Source organism: Urocitellus parryii, chromosome 6 (assembly GCF_045843805.1).
Source record: "Urocitellus parryii isolate mUroPar1 chromosome 6, mUroPar1.hap1, whole genome shotgun sequence".
NCBI lineage: Eukaryota > Metazoa > Chordata > Mammalia > Rodentia > Sciuridae > Urocitellus > Urocitellus parryii.
The window spans coordinates 44682586-44704051 of NC_135536.1; the positions used below are offsets into that span (position 1 = coordinate 44682586).

A 21466-nucleotide genomic window follows, 5' to 3' on the forward strand; every position below is an offset into this window, starting at 1 on the left:
GCACTGCTATAGACATGGGTGTACATGTATTGCATACTATGTGGACTTTAGTTCTTTTGGATATGTATCAAGGAGTGGGAGAGCTGGGTCATATGGTGGTTCTGTTCCTAGTCCTCGAGGAACCTCATTTTGATTTTTGCAGTGGTTGTAGTAATTAACAGTATCACCAGCAATGTATAACTGTTACATTTCTCCTGAATCCTTTCTAGCATATATTATTGTTTGTATTTTTAATGATTGCCATTATAATTGGAGTGAGTTGAAATCTCAGTGTAGTTTTGATTTGCATTTCTCTGATTGCTAAAGATGTTGAACATTTTTTATTTTTTTATATATATTTTTGGCCATTGTATTTCTTCTTTTGAGAAATGTCTGTTTAGTTCTTTTGCCCATTTATCAATTTTTTTGAGCTTTTTATATATTCTGAAAATTAGTCCTCTGTCAGAAGAGTAGCTTGTAAAGAATTTTTCCCATTCTGTAGACTCTCTCTTCACTCTCCGAATTCTTTTCTTTCTTTCTTTTTTTTTTTTTTTTTTGCTGGACAGAAGCTTTTAAATTTGGTATGATCCCAATTATTATTTTTTGGCATTATTTGCTGAACTTTAGGAATCCCATTGAATAAGCTGTTGCCTGTAGCTATATTTTGGATTGTTATCCTGTTTTCTTCTAGTACATGCAAAGTTTTGGGTCTAATTCCTAGGTCTTTGATCCATTTTGAATTGAATTTTCTGTAGGGGGATATATAGGGATCTAGGTTTATTCTTCTACATATGGATATTCACTTTTTCCAGAACTATTTGTTAAAAAGGCTGTCTCTTTTCTCCAATCTGTTTTTGGCACCTTTGTCAAAGGTCAGATGACTGTATCTGTATGGATTTGTTTCTTTGTAATCTATCTGTTATGGTTTGGATCTAGAAATGTCCCCCACAAAGCTCATGTTTTGAAAGCATGAATGTTCAGAGGCATAAAGATTATATTGTGAGAGTTATAACCTCATCAACTGAATGGATTACTGGGTGGTAACTGTAGGAAGGTGAGATGTTGCTGGAGGAAGCAGGTCAACGGGGGAATTCCCTTGGACTATATATTGTCCCTGCCTTCTTGCTCTCTGCTTTCTGACTGCCATGAAATGAACAGCTTTCCTCTGCCATGCCCTTTTGCATGATGTTCTGCCTCACCTCAGGCCCATGGCAATGGAGTTGGCTAACCATGGACTAAATCTCTGAAAACTTGAGCCTAGAATAAACATTTTTTTCTAAGTTTTTCTTTTTTAGGTATTTTGGTCACAGCTATGAAAAGCTCAATTAACACACTATTTCACTAGGTTTAACATGTCTGCTTTTATGGCAGTACCATGCAGTTTTTGTTACTATAGCTCTGTAGTATTATTTGAAATTGAGTATTGTGATGCCTCCAGCATTGTGCTTTTTTCTCAGAGTTGCTTTGGTTATTCTTGGTCTTTTATTCTTCCATATGAGTTTTAGGACTTTTTTCTAGTTCTGTGAAGAAAGTCATTAATATTTCGATGGAGGTTGCATTGAATTTGTAGATTGCTTTTGTTAATGTGGGCTCATTTTTAAATTGGTTGTTCTCTTATTGTTGAGGTTTAAGAGTACTTGTATATTTTGGAAAATGATCTTGTATCAGATGAATCTTTTGTAAGTATTTTCTCCAAGTCTGTGGCTTATCTTTTCATTCTCTTGATGGTATATTTAGCAGAATAGAGAATTTTAACTTTAATTAAATTTATTTTATCATTTTTTCATTTTAAATATTATGCTTTTGATCTTTTAGCTAAATAGTTTGCCAATTCAAGGTGATCCAGATTTTCTTCTATGGTGTCTCCAAGGATTTCATAGGTTTTGTACTTAGATCTATGATTCATTTTGGGGAAGGAAGAAAGATCTGCGTCTAGATTCTTTTTCTTTTTTCTTTTCCTTCCTGTGGATATCCAATTGTTCCAGCACCATTTACTGAAAAATTGAAGTTGAATAATATCAGTCTTACTACCAAAGTGAGAGGAATTTCTCTTCAATACAGTATTATGTTAGTTATTTGGATTTTTGTCTTTTTGTATAAACTTTAGAATAAGTTTGTTGATGTCCAAGAAATAACTTGCTGGATTATTGATTGAATTAAGCTTTACATCAGGTGTTTGATTTCTTTCATTAGAAATTTGTAGTTTTCTTATATATATATTATACTTTTTAATAGATTTGTAGCTAAGTATTTTATTTTGGGGGGTGCTAATTTATATGGTATTTTGCTTTTTATTTTAAATTCGATTTGTTCATTGCTTGTGCATAGGAAAGCAGTCAACTTTTACATATTAACTTGTATATCCTACAACCTTGCTATAATTACTTATTAGTTCCAAGAGGGTTTTTTTTGTCAATTATTTCAGATTTTCTACATAGGTGATCATGTTATCTGTGAACAAGATGGTTTTATTTCTTTCTTTCCAATCTGCAAACCTTTTATTTCCTCTTCTTCTCCTTTTTTTGGGGGGGAGGGGTAACACGTAGGACTTCCAGTATGATATGATATTGAGAAAAACTATTGAGAGGGGGCATTCTTACCTTATTTTTTTATATTAGTAGGAAAGCTTCTAGTTTCTCACTGTTAACTCTGATGTTAGCTACAAGGTATTTTTTTAATAGTTATTCTTTATCAACTCCTTTATTGCTACTATATGGAAAAGGGGAAGTTTACGTTTTAGAAAATAAAAATACCTTGTCATAGAACATCTGTTGGTTTGCTTTTGGAGAAAACACAGTTTTGATAGTCAATTGAAAATAATGTTACACTCTACAAAAGGAAGTTGATTTTTTAAATAAAGTTTCAAGTTTTAGCTGAAATGACTTACTTGAAAGTTTATTGGCCAAATGATATTGTTATATTGTGTGAATGTACAAATATGTAATAAAAAAAATCCCACCATCATGTACAACTATAATGTACCAATTAAAACATGGGAAAAAAGAAAGCTTTATACATGTAACTATGTTGTTCTCGTGATCTGAATTTTAAAATATAAAGTACATATATTAGGTAAAAATATGCTCCCAGATTTTTCTAAGTGTATACACATACGGTATGCATATGGGTAAAGATACTTTTATCATTAATTTCTACAACTGATAATAACATGAGCAGAAATGATGACATGGCATTTTGTAGTAAAACCAAAATATGTACATATATTTACTTCTCTTTTGCTTACTGACTATAAAACATGAAAACTTTCAATTCTAAGTGGAATGGAATGTTCTGGATAAAATAAGGGTCCAGGATTTTTGAAACTCTGACAAGAAAAAGAAGTGTGAGTAAGGAGAATTTTTCTTTAAAAGTAGGGTTCAGCTGGGTGTGGTGGCACATGCCTGTAATTCCAGTGACTCAGGAAGGTAAGGCAGGATGATCATGAGGTCAAAGCCAGTCACAGAGACTTAGTGAGGCCCTGTCTCAAAATGAGAGAGAGAGAGAGAGAGAGAGAGAGAGAGAGAGAGAGAGAGAGAGAGAGAGAAGAATAAGAAGAAGAAGAAGAAGAAGAAGAAGAAGAAGAAGAAGAAGAAAAAAGAGAGAGAGAGAAAGAGAAAGAAAGAAAGAAAGAAAGGAAGAAAGGAAAAAAGAAAGAAAGAAAAGAAAGAAAGAAAGAAAGAAAGAAAGAAAGAAAGAAAGAAAGAAAGAGAGAGAGAGAGAGACAGGGTGTGTGGCAGTGGTTAAGCGCCCTTGGGTTCAATCCCCAGTACCAGATAAATAAATACATAGTAGGCTTCAGCTTACTTTTGTTTTAGGAAAAGTGTTGAATAGTTCCTAAAGTTACACAAATGTAAGTCAATAATGTTTTGAAAGAAATAATGAAATTATTTTTAGGGGAAGAGATAGAGAAACTTTATTTGGGATGGTAAATGAATGGAGAAATGACTGCCACTTGTTCCTGTGGAGAAACAGATTGGAGGTAAAGGGTACAATCACTTTTCCCCCACAGTTTTTATTAGTGCATTATAATTGAACATAACTACCTTTTTTTCTGGTGGCTAGCACCTCACCAGGGAATTCTTGCCTGCTGGAAGGGATAAGCCTCCTGAGAAATTAAAGTCTAGAATAATTAGTAAAGAACAAGAGACAAAGTCAGAAAGGATAATTTTAAAGAAGGAGCCCCTGATAGGTCCAGTCCACAGGGGAGCTGGAGCTAGACAATTAGAAAATGGCTCCCATGGTTTCTTTAAAGGGGTACATCAAAGACAGGTATAGGTTTCAAGGGCAGAGTCTTGCTTCATGACTTCATGCCGTCAATAGAGTGATTAGCATCTTGGCAGGTCACACCCATCTCAGAGGGGCTGTGCAGCTACAACAGGTCACCCATGGTCAGTGTTGTGTGGGTCCTGGGGCAGAGCTTGAATAGGGCTCACAATGTCTCTGGGCAGTCAACCAGAGGAAATGTCCACTGGAAGTTCCCAGATACCAGATTTCCGTATTCAATTAGGCTGCGATGCGCGACAGTCCATACACAGCCCATGGATGGCTCACAACACACAATGATGTGATTTGTTCAACATGTGCACAATATAATAATATAATTTGTCTAATATCACTCCCCAGCACTTTCCTTTTTCCTCTCCCATCTTTCACTCCCTGGTCCCTTTCCTCTACGGATCCCCCTTTGATGTTCGTGAGATCTGCCTCCACCTTTCTTTTCCATTTTCTTCTCTGTCTTCCACATATGATTTTCCTACAAATGACATAATTTCACTTTGTTTCTTCCTTCGCAGTATTGCATGTGGGGAAGCAAGAGACAAAGAGAAATGGGAAGGGCTGCGTTTTTGGGGACATGGATGCCAACTGTTGCTTCAGTATCTGGGTGAGGAAGTTGCTGCGAGGGCAGGTTCTGTATATGGAGTCCTAGAGATTGGCAATTTGGGGCACTTGGACAGAATGTTTATCTATGTGCACTTATAACTTCACAGGGAAACCTAAATGTTTTGGAATGGTTGAGAATGGGTCTGAGTGGCTGGGTGGGGGGCTTATGATGAGACAGAGAAAAGATGCCCTCGCAGGGATAGTTAACAGGAGTTGAGGAGTCACATTATAGTTACTAACAGTAAGCAATTAGCACAGTCATAGAAGGGTACCCTCATTTCTGTCCCAACTTGGTGAAAACAGGGATTTTAAAGTAATTATTATATATTTAAAAATTATGTCCCTTTAATTCACTTTAAGATGAGCTCCAAATTAGCCTTGTTTTCTTCTATACTTGCCAGAAATGAATGTGGAAGCTCTAGAGAATTATCATATAGAATTAATGCTGATGGTCACAGTGCCATGACCTTAAAAGTTGTGCTTTTTGTAATTTCCAAGAATTTAAATGGAATATATAACCCTAAGTGAATTTCTATATGCATTTCATTGAGAACATGAACACTCTTATTTGTAAAATTATTGTAGAGCAGAACTGACTTTCTTTTTTGGTGTACAATTCTACAAATTTTAGTCCATGTGGAGATTTTTATCATTACCTCCATAGTCAGGATATAGAGGAGTATTGTCACCCCACATCCCCCAGTCTCTCAGTGCTATCAGTTTATTGTCATATCCTCCTCATACCCAATCCTTGGCAGCCATTCATCTATTATTCATCCCTAAATGAGATGAGAATACCATATAAATTGAATTATATAATGTATAACATGTTTTTAACTTTTTTGTAATTGTAGATGGACACAATAACTTTGTTTCACTTATTTATTCTTATGTGGTGCAGAGTTTCCAACCCAGTGCCTACATATGCTAGGTGCCTCACATGTGCTAGGCAAATGCTCTACCACTGAGCCACAACCCCAGCCCTGACAATGTATAATCTTTTGAGACTGGCTTCTTTCAGTTAGTAGAATGCTTTGAGGTTTACCCAAATTGGTGCATGTGTCAGTTGTTCTTTTTTTCTGTTGCTGCATATTGTATACATAGATTTACTATTGTTTGTTGATCCATTTATTCATTGAAGGATATTTATGTTTTGGCAGTTATTAATGGAGCTTTTTAATTTTTGTGTGTATATAAATTTTTATTTATCTACAGTAAACACTCAGGAGTGGGCTTTCTGGTTTATATGTAATTGTATGTTTAACTCTAAGAAATAGCTAAACTCTTTTCCAGAGTGATTATACCAGTTTGGTTTCCTATATCATCAGTGTAGGAGAGTTTGGTACTGTCAGTAATTTTTCATTGTAGGCCTTCTAATAAGATGCATACTGGCATCTCATTGTAGCTTTAATTTGCATTTCCATAATGGCTAACAAGGCTAAACGTTTTAGTCACATGCTTAATACTGTATCCATGTTGGTAAAATGCTTGTTCAAATTTTGTGCCTCTTTTAAAATGGATTAGTTGTTTCTTACTGTTGAATTTTGAGAATTCTTTCTATATTCTGGATATAAGTTCTTTGTTGAATATTTGATTTGCAAATATTTTTTCCCAATCTGTAGCCCCCCCCCCCTCAATTTTTTTTTTGTACCCAGGATTAAATTCAGGGCACTTGGCCACTGTGCCACATCCCCAGCCTATTTTGTATTTTATTTAGAGACAGGGTCTCATTGAGGTGCTTAGCACCTCAGAGTTGCTGAGGCTAGGCTTGAATTCACAATCCTCCTGCCTCAGCCTCCTGAATCTATGGGTTTACAGATGTATGCCACCATGCCCAGCTATAACCTATCTCATTTAAAAAAAAAATTCTTTCATAGAAAAGAAGTTTTAAATTTTTATAAAGTTCAGTTTTTTCCTCTGTGAATTCTGTGTTTAGTTCCATGTCCAAGAGATCACTGCCAAACCACAGGTTCATAGTTAACAGAGACACTTACTGCTCCTTGGAATGCTCTTCTCTGCCATATTTTCCTAGTTGTCTTCTTCAAGATCTAAACTTTACTTTCTTTAAAAAGTATTTTTGCGTCTTTTTCCCATGCTCTCATGGGCATTTTGTCCTTGTCTGTGTACTCTTAATGAACATTTATCTTCTTGACTGTGACTTCTGCTGACATGCCCATACCAGGCAGGGAACTCTGGAAGGGCAGACCTAGGTATTATTTTACCTTGTATTCCTAGCATATTGATTAGTGCATGTTCAATATATTCAGTGAGGTAATTAATTTCTAATGACATTTTTCTTCTGTTCTTAATAAGTGTGGATTGAGCTGTGGAAAATTTGAGTATCTATTTTAAAAAGTTGTTTAAAAAACATTTAAAAACCATCCTCAATTTAAAAACAAAATTTGTTATTTTTAGAGACATCTGTTAATATAATCATTTAAGTGAACTTGCTGGAGAACTTTTTTTAAAATTTTCCTCAGGAAAGGATAAGGAGGGAATGAAATCAATGTAGGAATTAAGGAGATTTCAACTAGCTAAAGCAATGGTTAATTCGTGATTTGGAAAAATAAACCTAGGACTGAGGATGTAGCTTGGTGGGAGAACACCTACCTATCTTGCACAAGGCCCTGGTTTTCAATCCCTAATACAAACAAAACAAAACAAAAACCAAACAAAACAATAAAAAACAAACACACAGGCAAGGAAAAAAGACAAGAAATCTAAATAATTTTATCTACCAAAATTAATTTTTTGTTCATTGTTAGTCTGTCAAAAAGGAGAGCAATATCATCACAATTCTTGAGCGACTGTTATGATTTATATCTTAAATGTCCCCCACAGACCTATAAGCTGAAGTCTTGGTCATCAGCCTGTGACACTGTTGGGAGGTGGTAGAACCCTTAGGAGGTAGAGCCTGGTGGAAGGAAGTTAGGTCATTGGGGGTGTGCCCTACAAGGTGATGTTGGGACCCTGCCCCTTCTTCTCTCTTTGCTTCTCAGATACCATGAGGTGAATAGTCTTACTCTACCATGTGTAATTGCTGCCATGATATACGTGTTGCAATGGGACCAAGGGACCATGGACTTAAACCTCTGAAACTATGAGCCAAAGTAAATCTTTCTTACTTATACATTGTTTATTTCAAGTATTTTGTCATGGTGATGGAAAACTGACTAAAAGAGTGACCAACTAATGGGCAGCCATTAATTATATAAAAGAGAACATAGGGAAACAGTCTTCTAGTTAGAGAGAATATTCACATACAGAAATAAACAAATCCTCTGGGAATGAAGCTGCCTCCTTTTGATGATGAAATCTTTATAAATTATAGGAAGGACGCATCCTATTATTTAATAGTATTCTGAAGAAGTTAGATATAGTAACTTTCATTTGCTTATAACAATACCAGAAAACAGGTCCATCTCCAAGCAAGTTTCTAAAGGTTAACACAGTTTGTCTTGAGATCTTTGGCCATCTCTTTCTGATTCTGCCTTTCTTCTACCCTCTTATTCTCAAAGTCCTTCAGTTCTCTGTTCATGGACCTTGCTTACAATGAGTAGAAGCTACCTTAAAAGTAAAAGTCTGAATCTGGGGTCTTGAGAGTGAGAGAAGGCTTGAACTGGTGGATTTTTTCCAGGGTATGATTGTCCCAGGAGAGATATACTTTCCAAATATATCTTGAGAAGAGGAGTCTAGAAATCAGAGAAGAACAGTCTGGCAGAGATGACATTGGCTAGAGAGGCTGAAACTGATAGGAACATGAGCAAAAATTATATGTGAGCAAGAGATATGGGATAATTTCATACTATGAAAGGTGAGTTTCCAAAAATAACCTGACTTATAGAAGATGTCCTGGTAGACCTAACCATCTCTTCCATCAAAGCTGGATATGGTTCCGTGTCTATCACTCATATAGTCTTCACCATCTTCATCCCTCTCTTGACCTTATATAGATTCAGATAGATTTCTACTACCACCCTTTTCTCTATCCAAACAGGAAAGGATTCGAAATCAAACATTCACATTTCTTGGGTGATTACACTTCACTGTGAATTTTACTTACTGTGTCAGCCTAACCAGTCATTGCCTTATTAAGTTTTAAAATTTCTAATTGTGGAACGTAAGGTTTTATTTCCTGTTAATTCTCTTAGTAAGTAGATGGGAAAAATATTTTGTGTATGGGTCTTTAAAGTGAGTAGATAGATACATAGGTAGGTAGGTATATAAATTTCTAGTTATGAAGGGACTATTTTTTCTATATTCCTAAAAAACTAGCTCTGTTCTGAAATTACTATTTACTTTCCACTGTGTTGCACTACAGTATATGCAAATCTGTAATACATTGAGAACTTTAGCCATGTGAACAGCCAGTTTCAGGTTGTTCTTGCTCGAGGCACATGTGCAGTTGAGTCTGAACACCATCATTCCTCACATGCATCAGTTAGGCTAGTCTAATCCCCCTCTACTCCCACCCCCATGCTTCTACTTCACCTTAATAATGGAGAGCTTGCAAGGCCTCCAACAGGTTGAGTCTCTTAGAGCCTTTAATTTGCAAACCATTCCTGCTGAGAGCCATTCAGCATATTGTTTTTGAAAGTCTCTAATACCTAGTTACCTGACTGAATAAAAATAAACAGAAAGTCCATAATCTTCAGTCTCTTTCATATGAATGTACAACAAATTGGTAATTGTTAAAGGGCTAAACATTAGATAGTTTGGACTAATTTTTCCATAAACAGTCATTCAACATTTTATAGAGGGGAAGCAAAAACACATTTTTCTGTTATTTAAAAAATATACAGGTCAGAAGTGCTCAGTTACCTACTTTAAACAAATTTCCCACTAAAAGTTCAAAGCAAAGTCCCCCCCCACACACACACACCTGTAGTTATTATTTTACAGTTTGTGTGTTCTTGTACTTGTTGTCAAACCAGACAATTGGTGGAAGAGTAGAGGGCATAAAAATAATTAAGTTAATAGACTCCAGAAAGTTGCACTAAATAATACAAAAATTATATATTAATAAACTATGTATTATTTAGTTTCAAAAACTTCAACAGAGACTGCATGAGTATATTGCCAAAGTACTCAATGGAGGGAGGTTGATTCTTGGGGGAGAGTATTTCTTTCCCCTAAGGTTTCATCTGATTCTGTGAGAATTGAGCCAATTTACCTCTCTTTTATGAGGAGTCAGGTGCAGGAACCTAAATTAACTGACCCAATGATGTCTTATAGATTGTTTCCCCTGAATTGTTGCCTGGCAATCTTGACCCATGACCTGGCTCTCACTGCATTAATATATCCTTTATGAAGAAGCTGAATCAAGAGGAACAGATGGCAAGTGTTTTGGCATGAAATTTTCATGGTGCCAAAGCTATATATAACCTTTTGTATTGGGGGATGTGAGTGGGGAGGTGAGAAATGCCTGTTTGGCTATTTTGAGCAGGTGATATAAAGGTCACCCAAGCCTTTTTCTTTCCTAAGTATGTAAAGTATTTTGCATCTGTAGGATCAAAGTGAGACCCAAAAGAAAGAGGCTAACAAATCTGAGTTATGAAATCAAGAGGGTGAGGAAGTTGAAAACACGGCCAAGAGAGTGACTGAAGTGATCCCCATAGATACTCTACTTGGAGGGGGTCACATATGGAGCAAAGGGGTGGAGGGGCTGGTAGCCTGGGTGAGCTAGAAGAGTCAGGAGTAAAAAAGTTGGACAAAGACATAGGTGACATAGGAGACCTTCTGATGTTGTTACATGGTAGATGACAAGGCCCAGAGTAGAGCCTATGGCATGAAGGTCCTGGAAGTTGTGAAGTAAAGGCAATCCGGTGCTAGGGCATTGATTGATTCTGGCATGTTTCTAGCATAGAAAGACAGTTTTGACACTGATGGTAGGTCTCAGAACTTAACTGCTATCACACAATTTTAGCCTTAACAAAAATCATAACTAAAAGCCTAATTTTAAAAAATCACTGATGCACAACTAAAAACGTGTAACTGAGCACTTTTAGCTGACACCAACATCATTTTGATACTTAATGGTCTCTTAAATTGCCCAAGTAAATATTTCTGTTGATGCCACTCATTTCATGTTTCTGGCCTCTGACAGCACAATGGAAATTTGGGAACTTGTAAGAGCAAGTGACATGTCAGATATCAAATCTGTCTACCTAATAGTATGTGTGAAGGAGATTGAAACCTTGATTTAGTAGTGTTTTTGTTTAAAATGTCTAGGTCTGAAAAAAAATGTATTTTGTCTGTTTTTCATCTTTGGGATTTTGTTTGGCTTTGTTGCTTAAAAGGGATTTCTGTTTGCAAAGTATAGGTTGGAAATTTAAATATTCATTGTGAATTTAAATAGTGAATAGTGTCCTTGGGGGAAAGTGACAATTGCCTCTTGCACTGAAGACCTCAAAGTTCACTGAGAACTTGCCTTGTCAAATGTGACCTTTGGAGAATGTTGTCAGTATAGAGATGTAGGGGAGGAATTCTTTGTAGATAAATAAGCAGGTACTGAGAAGGGCCGGAGTCCCTATGAAACACACATTCTACCACACCTTTATTCCTGCTGGATGTCTGAATGAGGTTTCTATCCTGAAATATTATGAGCTCTATACAGAAAATAGAACAGCTGTTGGTTTCCTTCCAGAACCCCAAACAAACTTTATAAAAGATATCAGAGAGTGGATTGGTGAAGTGAACCCCCCACCTTGTCTGAAATTAAAGAACAGCAATATTGCAGTTTAGAGAAAGATCAACTTACCTGTATGTATGAAGACCCAGTACACAAGAGTATGGCCTATGACCATATATCTGAACTAGAACAAAGACCAGTTATTCATGTGCTACCACTGACCTCCCTCTCTCCCTTCTTTCTTTTCTACTCTTTCTAAATTTGACCCTGATAATTGGTGTCAGGTAAAAGAGTGAACTCCCCAGCCCCACACCCCCTTCACCCCAGGATGGGGGAAACTTCTCACATATTTTGCTTTTCTTTGCCACAGGACATTTGTGAAGATATTTCTGACCATGTTGAGCAAATCCATGCCCTCCTTGAAACAGAGTTCTCCCTAAAGCTGCTGTCTTACTCTGTCAATGTGATTGTGGACATCCACGCAGTGCAGCTCCTTTGGCATCAGCTCCGAGTCTCCGTGCTGGTTCTGAGAGAGCGCATTCTGCAAGGACTGCAGGATGCCAATGGCAACTACACCAGGCAGACAGACATCCTGCAGGCTTTCTCTGAAGAGACAAAGGAGGTGAGTGATTAGATTCATGCTTTAGAAAAATTATTCTGGATGTAGTGAATCAAATGAACATTAGAATGTTACAGAGCTAATTTATTTTTCTTGCTTATGTTAATAGGACTTTAAACAGTTTTTTAAAATTACTGATGAATTATTTCATCAGGGATACTCTAAATTTGAATCCAAGTGAATTCTACCATTCTCAAATAAAATTGACACTTCCATTAATTGGGAGGCTGAGGCAGGAAGATTGCATGTTCAAGACCAACCTTGGCAACTTATTGAGACTCTGTCTCAAATAAAAATAAAAAGGGTTAGGGATATAGCTCAGTGGTGGAACACTTGCCTAGCATGTGTGAGGCCTTGGGTTCAAAATTCAGTAACACACACATATACACACATACACACACACACACACACACACACACACACACACACTATGAAAAGCCATTCAGGCTAATGGTTCTGAATGCTGTTTTCATAGCTGTGTCATGATACATCCATAATGGTTCTCACAATATGAACTCAACAATTACTTGTGGACTGGATTTGAAGCAGTTTAGTTTTTACTTGGGATCAGTCTTTATTATTGCAGAGTTGTAAGAATATGTTGTGTGAGGAGCAGAGAAACAGTGGATTATCAGTCATCTGCTTTGTGAATATTTTCTATGAATTGAAGCTATACTTCCATGATCATCCTTCCTGAAACTGGGTTTTTATTCTATTTGTGTTGCGTGTTTTGTGTGTGACTTTATGAGAATCAAATGACTGCTTAGTTTTGTTTTTACCAGCATACTAGGATTGTGGAAAACAGGAAGGGGATTTGGACAAAATTCCCAGCTTTATCAGAATAAATTCATCTGTGAAAGATTTGTAGATTGAAGAGAGAAATGGCAAAACACAACAAAACATAACAAAACTCTGATAAACTAGAATAGTAGGTATCTTTCCAGTGAAGGAGGATTCACTTTTCTATTTTGAGAAGTTAGCTGAAATTCAGAGCCACATTGAAGAGAGAATTGAAATTCTAGAAAGTGGCAAGTACTAACTCTTTTGTTTCTTGAAAAAGCAAAATATGTTTTATTCTTTATTTAAATATGGAATTAGGGCTAGGGTTGTGGCCCAGGGATAGAGCGCTTGCCTAGCAGGTGCGAAGCCCTGGGTTCAATCCTCAGCACCACATAAAATAAATAAATAAAATAAAGGTTCTGTGTCCAAATACAACTAAAAAATAAATATTAATAAATAAATAAATAAGTATGGAATTAACCATATATAGTAAACAAATTGGCAAACCAAACAAGCGAACAAAAACTAAAGTAAAACTCAAAATTGTATAAAAACTGTATGGCACTGAAATTTTTATATTTTAGACACTGTGATAATCACCAAGTATTTTTTTTAATCTAGTAAGGAAGGTAAGTGGTATTAAAATTGGTATTAAAATTCATTTTATAGATGTAGAAACTGAATTTAAGAGAGGTGAAGCAAGTGTTTAAGGAAATGAATCTAGGAATAATTAAATAAAACCAAACCAGTTTTTAACTGATTTCTATTTCAATAGCAATTATTTCCTCCCTCTCTTCCTTCTTTCTTTTCTACTCTTTCTAAATTTGTATTGAATTTCTGCTATGTATAACACATTAGGCATTAAAGATGAATAACATATTAGTAATCATCTTCCTAATTTTGTTTGCTCCTCATACTGTTCTGGAAGGTAGGCAGGGTGGGTGTTATTATCCTCATTTTTACGGGGGGTGTTATCATTGCATCCATCTTACATATGAGAGGACCAAGTTGAGAAAGCTAACGTTACATACCTAGTGATAAGTTGTGTCCAAAATACCTGATAAGAACAACTTAGAGAAGGAAAAGTTTATTTTGGGTTCAGGGTTTCAGGGGTTCCATCTGTGAATGGCCAACACTTTTGCTCTCGCCCTGAGGTGAGGCAGAATGTCCTGGTTGAAGGGTGCAGCAGAGAAAGCTGCTTAGCTCATGGCAGTCAGGAAGCAGAGAGGGAACAAGGAGCCAGGTGGACAAGATGTAATCCTCAGGAACATACTCCCAGTGACCTACTTCCTCCAGCCACGCTTCACCTCCTTGCAGTTTACCACCCAGTACAGTAGTCCTCTCAATGTTTAATCTACTTGATGGATTAATCCACCAATGAGGTTACAGTGCTCATAATCTAATCATTTCACTTGTGAACATGGTAGCTCATGAACTTTGGGGGGGGGGACACTGTACACCCAAACTATAACAATAATTAATATTAACACAATGTCAAACATTGATGAAGGCTATGTACAGATGATGTAGTAAGTACCTCGCCTAAATGATACTTCCTTCTCCATGGGGATACATTGGTCCTTCCAGAGTACTCACAGCATAGCATTTTGTGTATTCTTCCACTAGCACTTATTATGAACCAATTTATAAGAAGACAAAGTTTGTGTTAGATTTTGAACTGTATAAGGATTAATACTAGATTATATTCATCTGTCTTCCACAGAACATAGTTTGTATCACTGTATATAAATGTTTTATAAATTGAATGAAATAATACACCACTTGAGGTGTGGAACGGGGAGGTATCACTTTAGGTTGGTGAACTATGAATTAATCACAGAGATTCTTTGGTACATAATTTCAGCCTGTAGAAAGTGGACATTCTTAAAAATCATTAGTGTAGTATAAATAAAAATATTGAAATGCTTTGTGTTCTGTTTCCTTTGCCCATTAGAAATGGAACTTTACCTCACATTTCCCTATTATACTGCTGCTCTCTGGAATACATTTAGAATCATGGACTCTAACAGTAGAACAGAAAGGAATATGATTGAGTTTAGTCCATTGGGTCTGAGGACTCTGGGGGTGTGTGGCACTTTAATAAAAGGTCCATGAATTGATGTGTTAGGAATTAAAACAACAAACACTATGTAGTTAGATTAAAGGAGTTAGGGGACAGAGAGAGATAATTTTTTTTACCATACCTATACTTCAAAAAATAGAATTCCATTTCTTATTCTATTCTCAGGAGGAACACTAGATTAGGCATAAAAATGACCTTAAGTAGCAATGGAGACTGATGTACTCTTGGGGCATGTTAATAGGGAGATCTTCTAAATTATGGACATTAAATTTCATGTTCACTTAGTGGCAAAATACAGTATAGCATTCAAAAAATACGGCTCTAAAAGTATTTGGAACAAGACTTAAGTTAACTTAATTATGTGTAAGGAACAAAGCAAAATTTCTTGCTTCAAATTATTAGAAAATGGTGGTGGGGAGCTGTCTTAATATCTAAGATAAGATTGTGGCCTGTAATAAAGTGAAGAAATTACCACATTTATAAAATATAACCTTCTGAAAAGCTGCTTCATAGCATATTAAATGCAGGTATATTTGAGTGGAGTCATTGCAAGGCAGTTCTGACATAGGTGTCTGCACTAATAATTAAACATGATGTTTCTGAAATAAAAAAGACAGTAAAATAGCATGCACTCATCCCCTGAGCCAATGCCTATCTGAGACTATTACATGCATTAGAAAACTATCTGGGAAGGTAGTCAAGAGGAAGCAATAGGGCTAAAAGTATTAGTACTACTAAAAAATATTTTAAATAATGAAACTCAGTGTTCATCTGCTGTGAAAAACTGTAAAGAACGTTCTTTTCTTAAAATTGTATGGTGAAAGACAGGGCTGTTTTTGGTTGCTCCCCTCCTAATCCCCCCAAATTTTTTTTCACATTAACAAATTACAGTATGAATAAAAAATAATTATCCTAAAGTGATTCAACTAGTTTACATAGTTGGCCTTGCTGGGAACAGAATCAGAGAGGGCACCTTTGGAACACTGAGTACTTTTGCGTGTATTTTATTTTTTAAACCAGAGATCCCTGAAGATTTAAGAAAGGCAGTCATACTATATTCTCTGAGATAAAGTTATATATTCATCTAACATATATATTCACTATATTCATCTAACATCATTTATTGAGCACCTATCATTCAAGACAGTGTCCCTGGTCTTAAGGTGCTGTGACCACCAAAATGGGAACTAAATATACTCCTAAGGCCATGGTGTTCCCTGTTTGTCCAAAGGCTGGTGGATGATACTTGCAGTGGTCTAATTGTTACCTGAACTCTCAAAGAAACTTTGAGTTTCTTTTCTCTACTCATCATATAAACACTTTTCTTTAGTGCCTCTTTAACTTCATATAAGTACTGCAGTGAATTAACTATGATAGAAATGACAGAAAATAATTTTGCAATTATTTTGTAACTAATTGATAATTGGACTAGGTCTTATGGAATAATTTTTGGACCTGACCATTACTTACAACACTATTTCTGTAAAAGAGTAACTTCTGAGTAATGAACAACCAAAATAAAAGATTAAAAAATAAGTGCAACCTGTTTTAAATTGCGAATCTCACTGTTACTCTCTTTAAAATTGCACAAAAATGTGACATTTGTTAGCTAACTCATTCCTTGGTATTTTTTGCTTTTGACTTTGTTATTTAAAGAACCTAGTCCAGGTATGAACCTCAAAAGTCACACAATTCCATTTAGATAATTATTGTTGAGATTGACAGCTGAAACTGATTTCTTTCTTTGTGCAGTATAATTTGGCATTAGAGGTAACTCTCATCTTGAAGAAAGTTTCCTTCTCATCATATTTTATTACTAAAAATAATAATAAGAGAATAACAGTGAACACTCATTGAGCACTTACCCATATATCTCCTTTAAGACTCTCAACATCCCTGTGATATGGCTTACCGTTTCCTTTTTCAGATGAAGGAAACAAAGCTTAGCAACATCAAACTACTGACCTTCAGTTGCATAGCTAATTAGTGCTAGGGCAAGATTTTGACCCTGAAGCTTGAGTTTTTAATCATTTGAGTCAATTAGAAGTACATAATCAGAGGAATAAGTTACATGAATGAATAGAGAAATGTCCCCAAAATGTCATCATTCACTCATTCAACATAGGTGTCTTTGAGTCCTCACTCTCTACAGATCTCTTGCTAAATGCTGTGGGTACACTGGTCAGTCAACTATTTTCTGTGTTACTTACACTCTCACAGTGTTTACAAACTATGTGTGAAACAAATGAGTCAAGTAATCACAATAGTATTTATTTACATTGAGATAAATTCTTGAAGGGATAATGGTCTAGATTTGAGAGCTTACAATAAAAGATTCTGACTTAAGTGATGGTTTTTACTTAGCTCAGTAAAAACCTGAGCTAAACTCTTGGGGATGAATGAGAATAAGAGTTAAGAGGTGTAGGTGGGAAGCTTTCCAGATATGAAATAACATAAGCAAAGGCCCTGATACAGGAGGAAACATGATATGTTCTGACTATAAGGAGGATAATGTGACTGGGTACAGTTGTGGAAGGGAAAGTGGCATGAAAGAGGCTTCTTCATGCCTGACCTTGGAAGGGTTAGGATTTTTAACTGAACGGCAAGAGGAAGCTACTAAAGAATTTTAAGCAGAGAAATAACAGTAGCAATTTTGCAATTCATAAAGATTAAAATTGGTGGCAGTGTGGAAAACAAATTAGAAGAGGGGACATGTCAGCTTAAAGTAATTTCCAATGCTCAGAACTTGGACTTTAGGTCAGACAGCCTCCATGGGCTCCTTTTGTACCTTCTTTTGACCCAGGGTCTTTTGTAAACAGAAGAATAGTACAGAGCCCAGAGAAAAGTTCTAAGGATTAAGTGAAAAGGTGATAATAGGAATCAACCATCCCAATTTATGGATGAGGAAACTGAGGCTTCAAAAAGTTAAAAGTTTCAGTTATTATTATTTGAATTATCCAGATATGAATTAAGAGTGAAAGGAGTGGAAGATAAAGGCAAGTGAAAGTCTGAAGGGAGAGAGCATTCCGAACCCAAAGCAAGCAAATGAACAATAAAACCCACAAGTCTTGGGATACCTGATTGAAAGGGAGTGAGGGCCCAGAAACCATGTAGGATCAGGCTTCAGTGGGCTCATCCCAGTTATTCCTCCAGCAGAACAGAGGTCCAGGAATAAAATAAACTTTCACTTTTCTATTTCCTTCCTTTATTTCCTAAAGGGCTTGATTAGACCAAACAGTCCCTTAGCATGATAAGCAAATTAGGATTTCAGGGGTCCATTTGCCCCAAATTGTCAATCAGAAATCTCCCTATTTGCTGTGTGATCTGAGAAAGTGCATTAGTGGGGTTGGGGTTGTAGCTTAGTGGTACAGCGCTTACATACAAGCACAAGGCCTGAGTTCAGTCCCCAGAACCACAGAAAAAAGAAAGAAAAAAAACTATATTAGCAATGAGACAAAAACTTTAATCACACAGTTGAAGTAAATACTTGAAACGCTTGTATTTTATAGCGTGGAGAGGTTTCTTTTCTTTATTTTTGGTGCTGAAGATTGAATTCAGGGGCTCTTTAACCATTGAGTTGCATCCTTAGCCCTTTTTTATTTTTTATTTTGAGAAAGATTCTCTTTAAGTTTTTTTGAGCCTTAAGTTGCTGAGGCTGACTTTGAACTTGCAATCTTCTTGCCTCAGCCTCCCAAGTTGCTGGGAATGCAGGCATGCATTACCATGCCTGGCTAGCATGGAGGAGTTTCAAATTGATGAGCCTACCTGGAATTATAAACAAGGGAAGTGGGAATTTAGGATCTAACATACACTGGTGGATTTAGGGGGAGGGGGAGAAATGCTTGCAGAGGGAGGAGATGGGGCTAAGATGATAAAGTTTTGACATTCATTAATTTTCTCCAGGAGTAACTGTGTATGCCTTTGAAAACATGGGACCAAACAGAAACTGGTCATGAACTATTTATGTTATGTATTTGAAATGTCAATAGTTTACCTTTTTATGATTTGTGAATATATATTTAATATGATTGGTTTAATATAATTAATTATTTCACTTTAAAATACTTACTGAGCATCTACTATGACCTAACCATTGTGGTAGGTATTGGTGCAATAACAAAAAACAAAACACATACTCAGAGAGATTTTACTCTTACATTATTTTGTTCTCAGAAATTTTATTACTTAAGGCTTTACTTATGAATGCATATTAAAGTATTAATATACTAGTTTTAAATAGAAAATTAGATAAGAATGGATATTTTGGGCTTGACCTTGACCATTTCTCTTATGGCTCTATGTTCTAGATGAAATAAAAGTCTTCAAATATTTAAGAACAGGATATGCTCTATGATTCAATGAGGTAATTGATTAGTAGGCCTTTTTGTATGTCAAAACAGAAGCAGTCAAGACTGATACATTTCTGAGCTTAATAGCAGCCTGTGCTGAGATTTCATTTGAACAGCAGTTGAGTATGACTCATGTTGAATTTACTGAAACCATTACCATTCTCTGTTTCAGGGCCGACTTGATTCTCTAACGGAAGTGGATGACTCAGGACAGTTAACTATCAAATGTTCTCAGAATTACTTGTCTCTGGATTGTGGTATTACTGCATTTGAGCTATCTGACTACAGTCCAAGTGAGGATTTGCTCAGTGGCCTGGGTGACATGACCTCTAGCCAGGTCAAAACCAAACCTTTTGACTCTTGGAGCTATAGTGAGATGGAAAAGGAATTCCCTGAGCTTATCCGAAGTGTTGGGTTACTCACGGTGGCTGCTGACCCTGTCCCTTCCAGCTGCAGTGAAGCAGTCAGTGAGGAGATGTCTCAGGTATCTCTCTCAGCAGAGGACAAAGGTGGACGGGAGGAAAACAGCGCTTGTGCAATCGAAGAGCAACCAGGCTTAACATCAGGTATGCCATCTTCAGGGGAAGCTCTGACAAATGCTGTTCAGTCACCTTCCGAGACTGGGAAGCAAGAATGCAGTTCCTCCTCCCATCTTGGCACAAAGAACCAACAGCCTCTTCCTTGTGAGAATGCAACTCCCAAGCGATCCATCAGAGACTGCTTTAATTATAATGAGGACTCTCCCACACAGCCTACATTGCCAAAAAGAGGGCTTTTCCTTAAAGAAGAAATTTTAAAGAATGATCTAAAAGGCAGTGACGGCAAGAAGAAGATGGTTGATCTGAAGCCTGAGATGAGTAGAAGCACCCCTTCGTTGGTGGACCCTCCTGACAGATCGAAGCTTTGCCTGGTGTTACAGTCTTCCTATCCCAACAGCCCTTCTGCTGCCAGCCAGTCCTATGAGTGCTTGTACAAGGTGGGGGTTGGGAATCTTGAAAACATAGTCAAAAGTCACATTAAACAAATCTCTTCCAGTCTGGGAAGGCTTAATGACTGCCACAAAGAGAAACTTCGACTTAATAAACCACCCAAGACCTCAGAAGAGGTGCCTCCAGGTGGAATACCGAAACAGGCCACTGGTTCGGGCAAGCAAACTGAAACTATGAGGAGCTCAGTAGTGCTGAATGGAAGGCCTTCTTGTACTTCCAAGGCCATGGAGGGGCCAGAAACAGATTCTGCTTCCACATCCTCTGTTGAGCCGTGCAGTCAGAGAAGTCAAAATACCAAATTGTCAGTGCCGTCAGAAATATCCAGTTCACCACCTTTTACTCAGAGCAGTGAATCTTCTGTTGGTTCAGACAATACTTTGTCTCCAGTATCCTTTCTTAAGAAACATGAAAGTAAAAAAGATTGCTCCTTCTCCCCAAGTCATGTTACCAGGAATGGTCAGGTTGTGGAGGCCTGGTATGGCTCTGATGAATATCTAGCACTACCCTCTCACCTTAAGCAGACAGAAGTGTTAGCTTTGAAGCTGGAAAAGCTAACAAAACTTCTGCCTCAGAAACCCAGAGGAGAAATCATTCAGAATATTGATGACTGGGAACTGTCTGAAATGAATTCAGATTCGGAGATGTACCCAACATACCATGTCAAGAAAAAACACACAAGGTTAGGCAGAGTGTCTCCCAGCTCATCCAGTGACATAGCCTCTTCCCTCGGGGAAAGCATTGAATCTGGGCCACTGAGTGACATTCTTTCTGATGAGGAGCTGTGCATGCCTCTTTCTGGCATGAAAAAGTTAATTGATGAGAAATCAGAGACAGCTTCATCCTCTGAGAAAAATGAGAGCCATTCCACCACAAAATCAGCTTTAATTCAGAAACTAATGCAAGATATTCAACACCAAGACAACTATGAAGCCATATGGGAAAAAATAGAGGTAAGGTGGTCTTAATCTGAATGATTTCTTACCCGCTTTTTAGAAGTAATGCTGGGAAAAAGTCAATTTCGCCCCAATTCATTAGCAAGTGTATTACTGTTTTTGATAACCAGTTCCCCAAAGAAAGAAAGAAAGAAAGAAAAAGGCACAATGATCACTACATTGTGACATTTGTATCACTTGGAACTGCCCTTGTCAATGTGTT

The 21466-nt window shown here is 36.8% G+C and overlaps 1 protein-coding gene across 2 annotated transcripts in view; it reads left to right on the forward strand.

Annotated features, from left to right (window-relative positions):
• Akap6 (A-kinase anchoring protein 6) overlaps positions 1-21466 on the forward strand; it is a 321551-nt gene that overhangs the window by 25914 nt on the left and 274171 nt on the right. For both annotated transcript variants that reach the window (XM_026413799.2, XM_026413806.2), the window contains exons 2-3: positions 11862-12113; positions 19495-21261. In XM_026413799.2, the coding sequence (XP_026269584.2) occupies positions 19645-21261 (1617 nt within the window). In that variant the 5' untranslated portion in view covers positions 11862-12113; positions 19495-19644. The remainder of the gene's footprint in view (positions 1-11861; positions 12114-19494; positions 21262-21466) is intronic.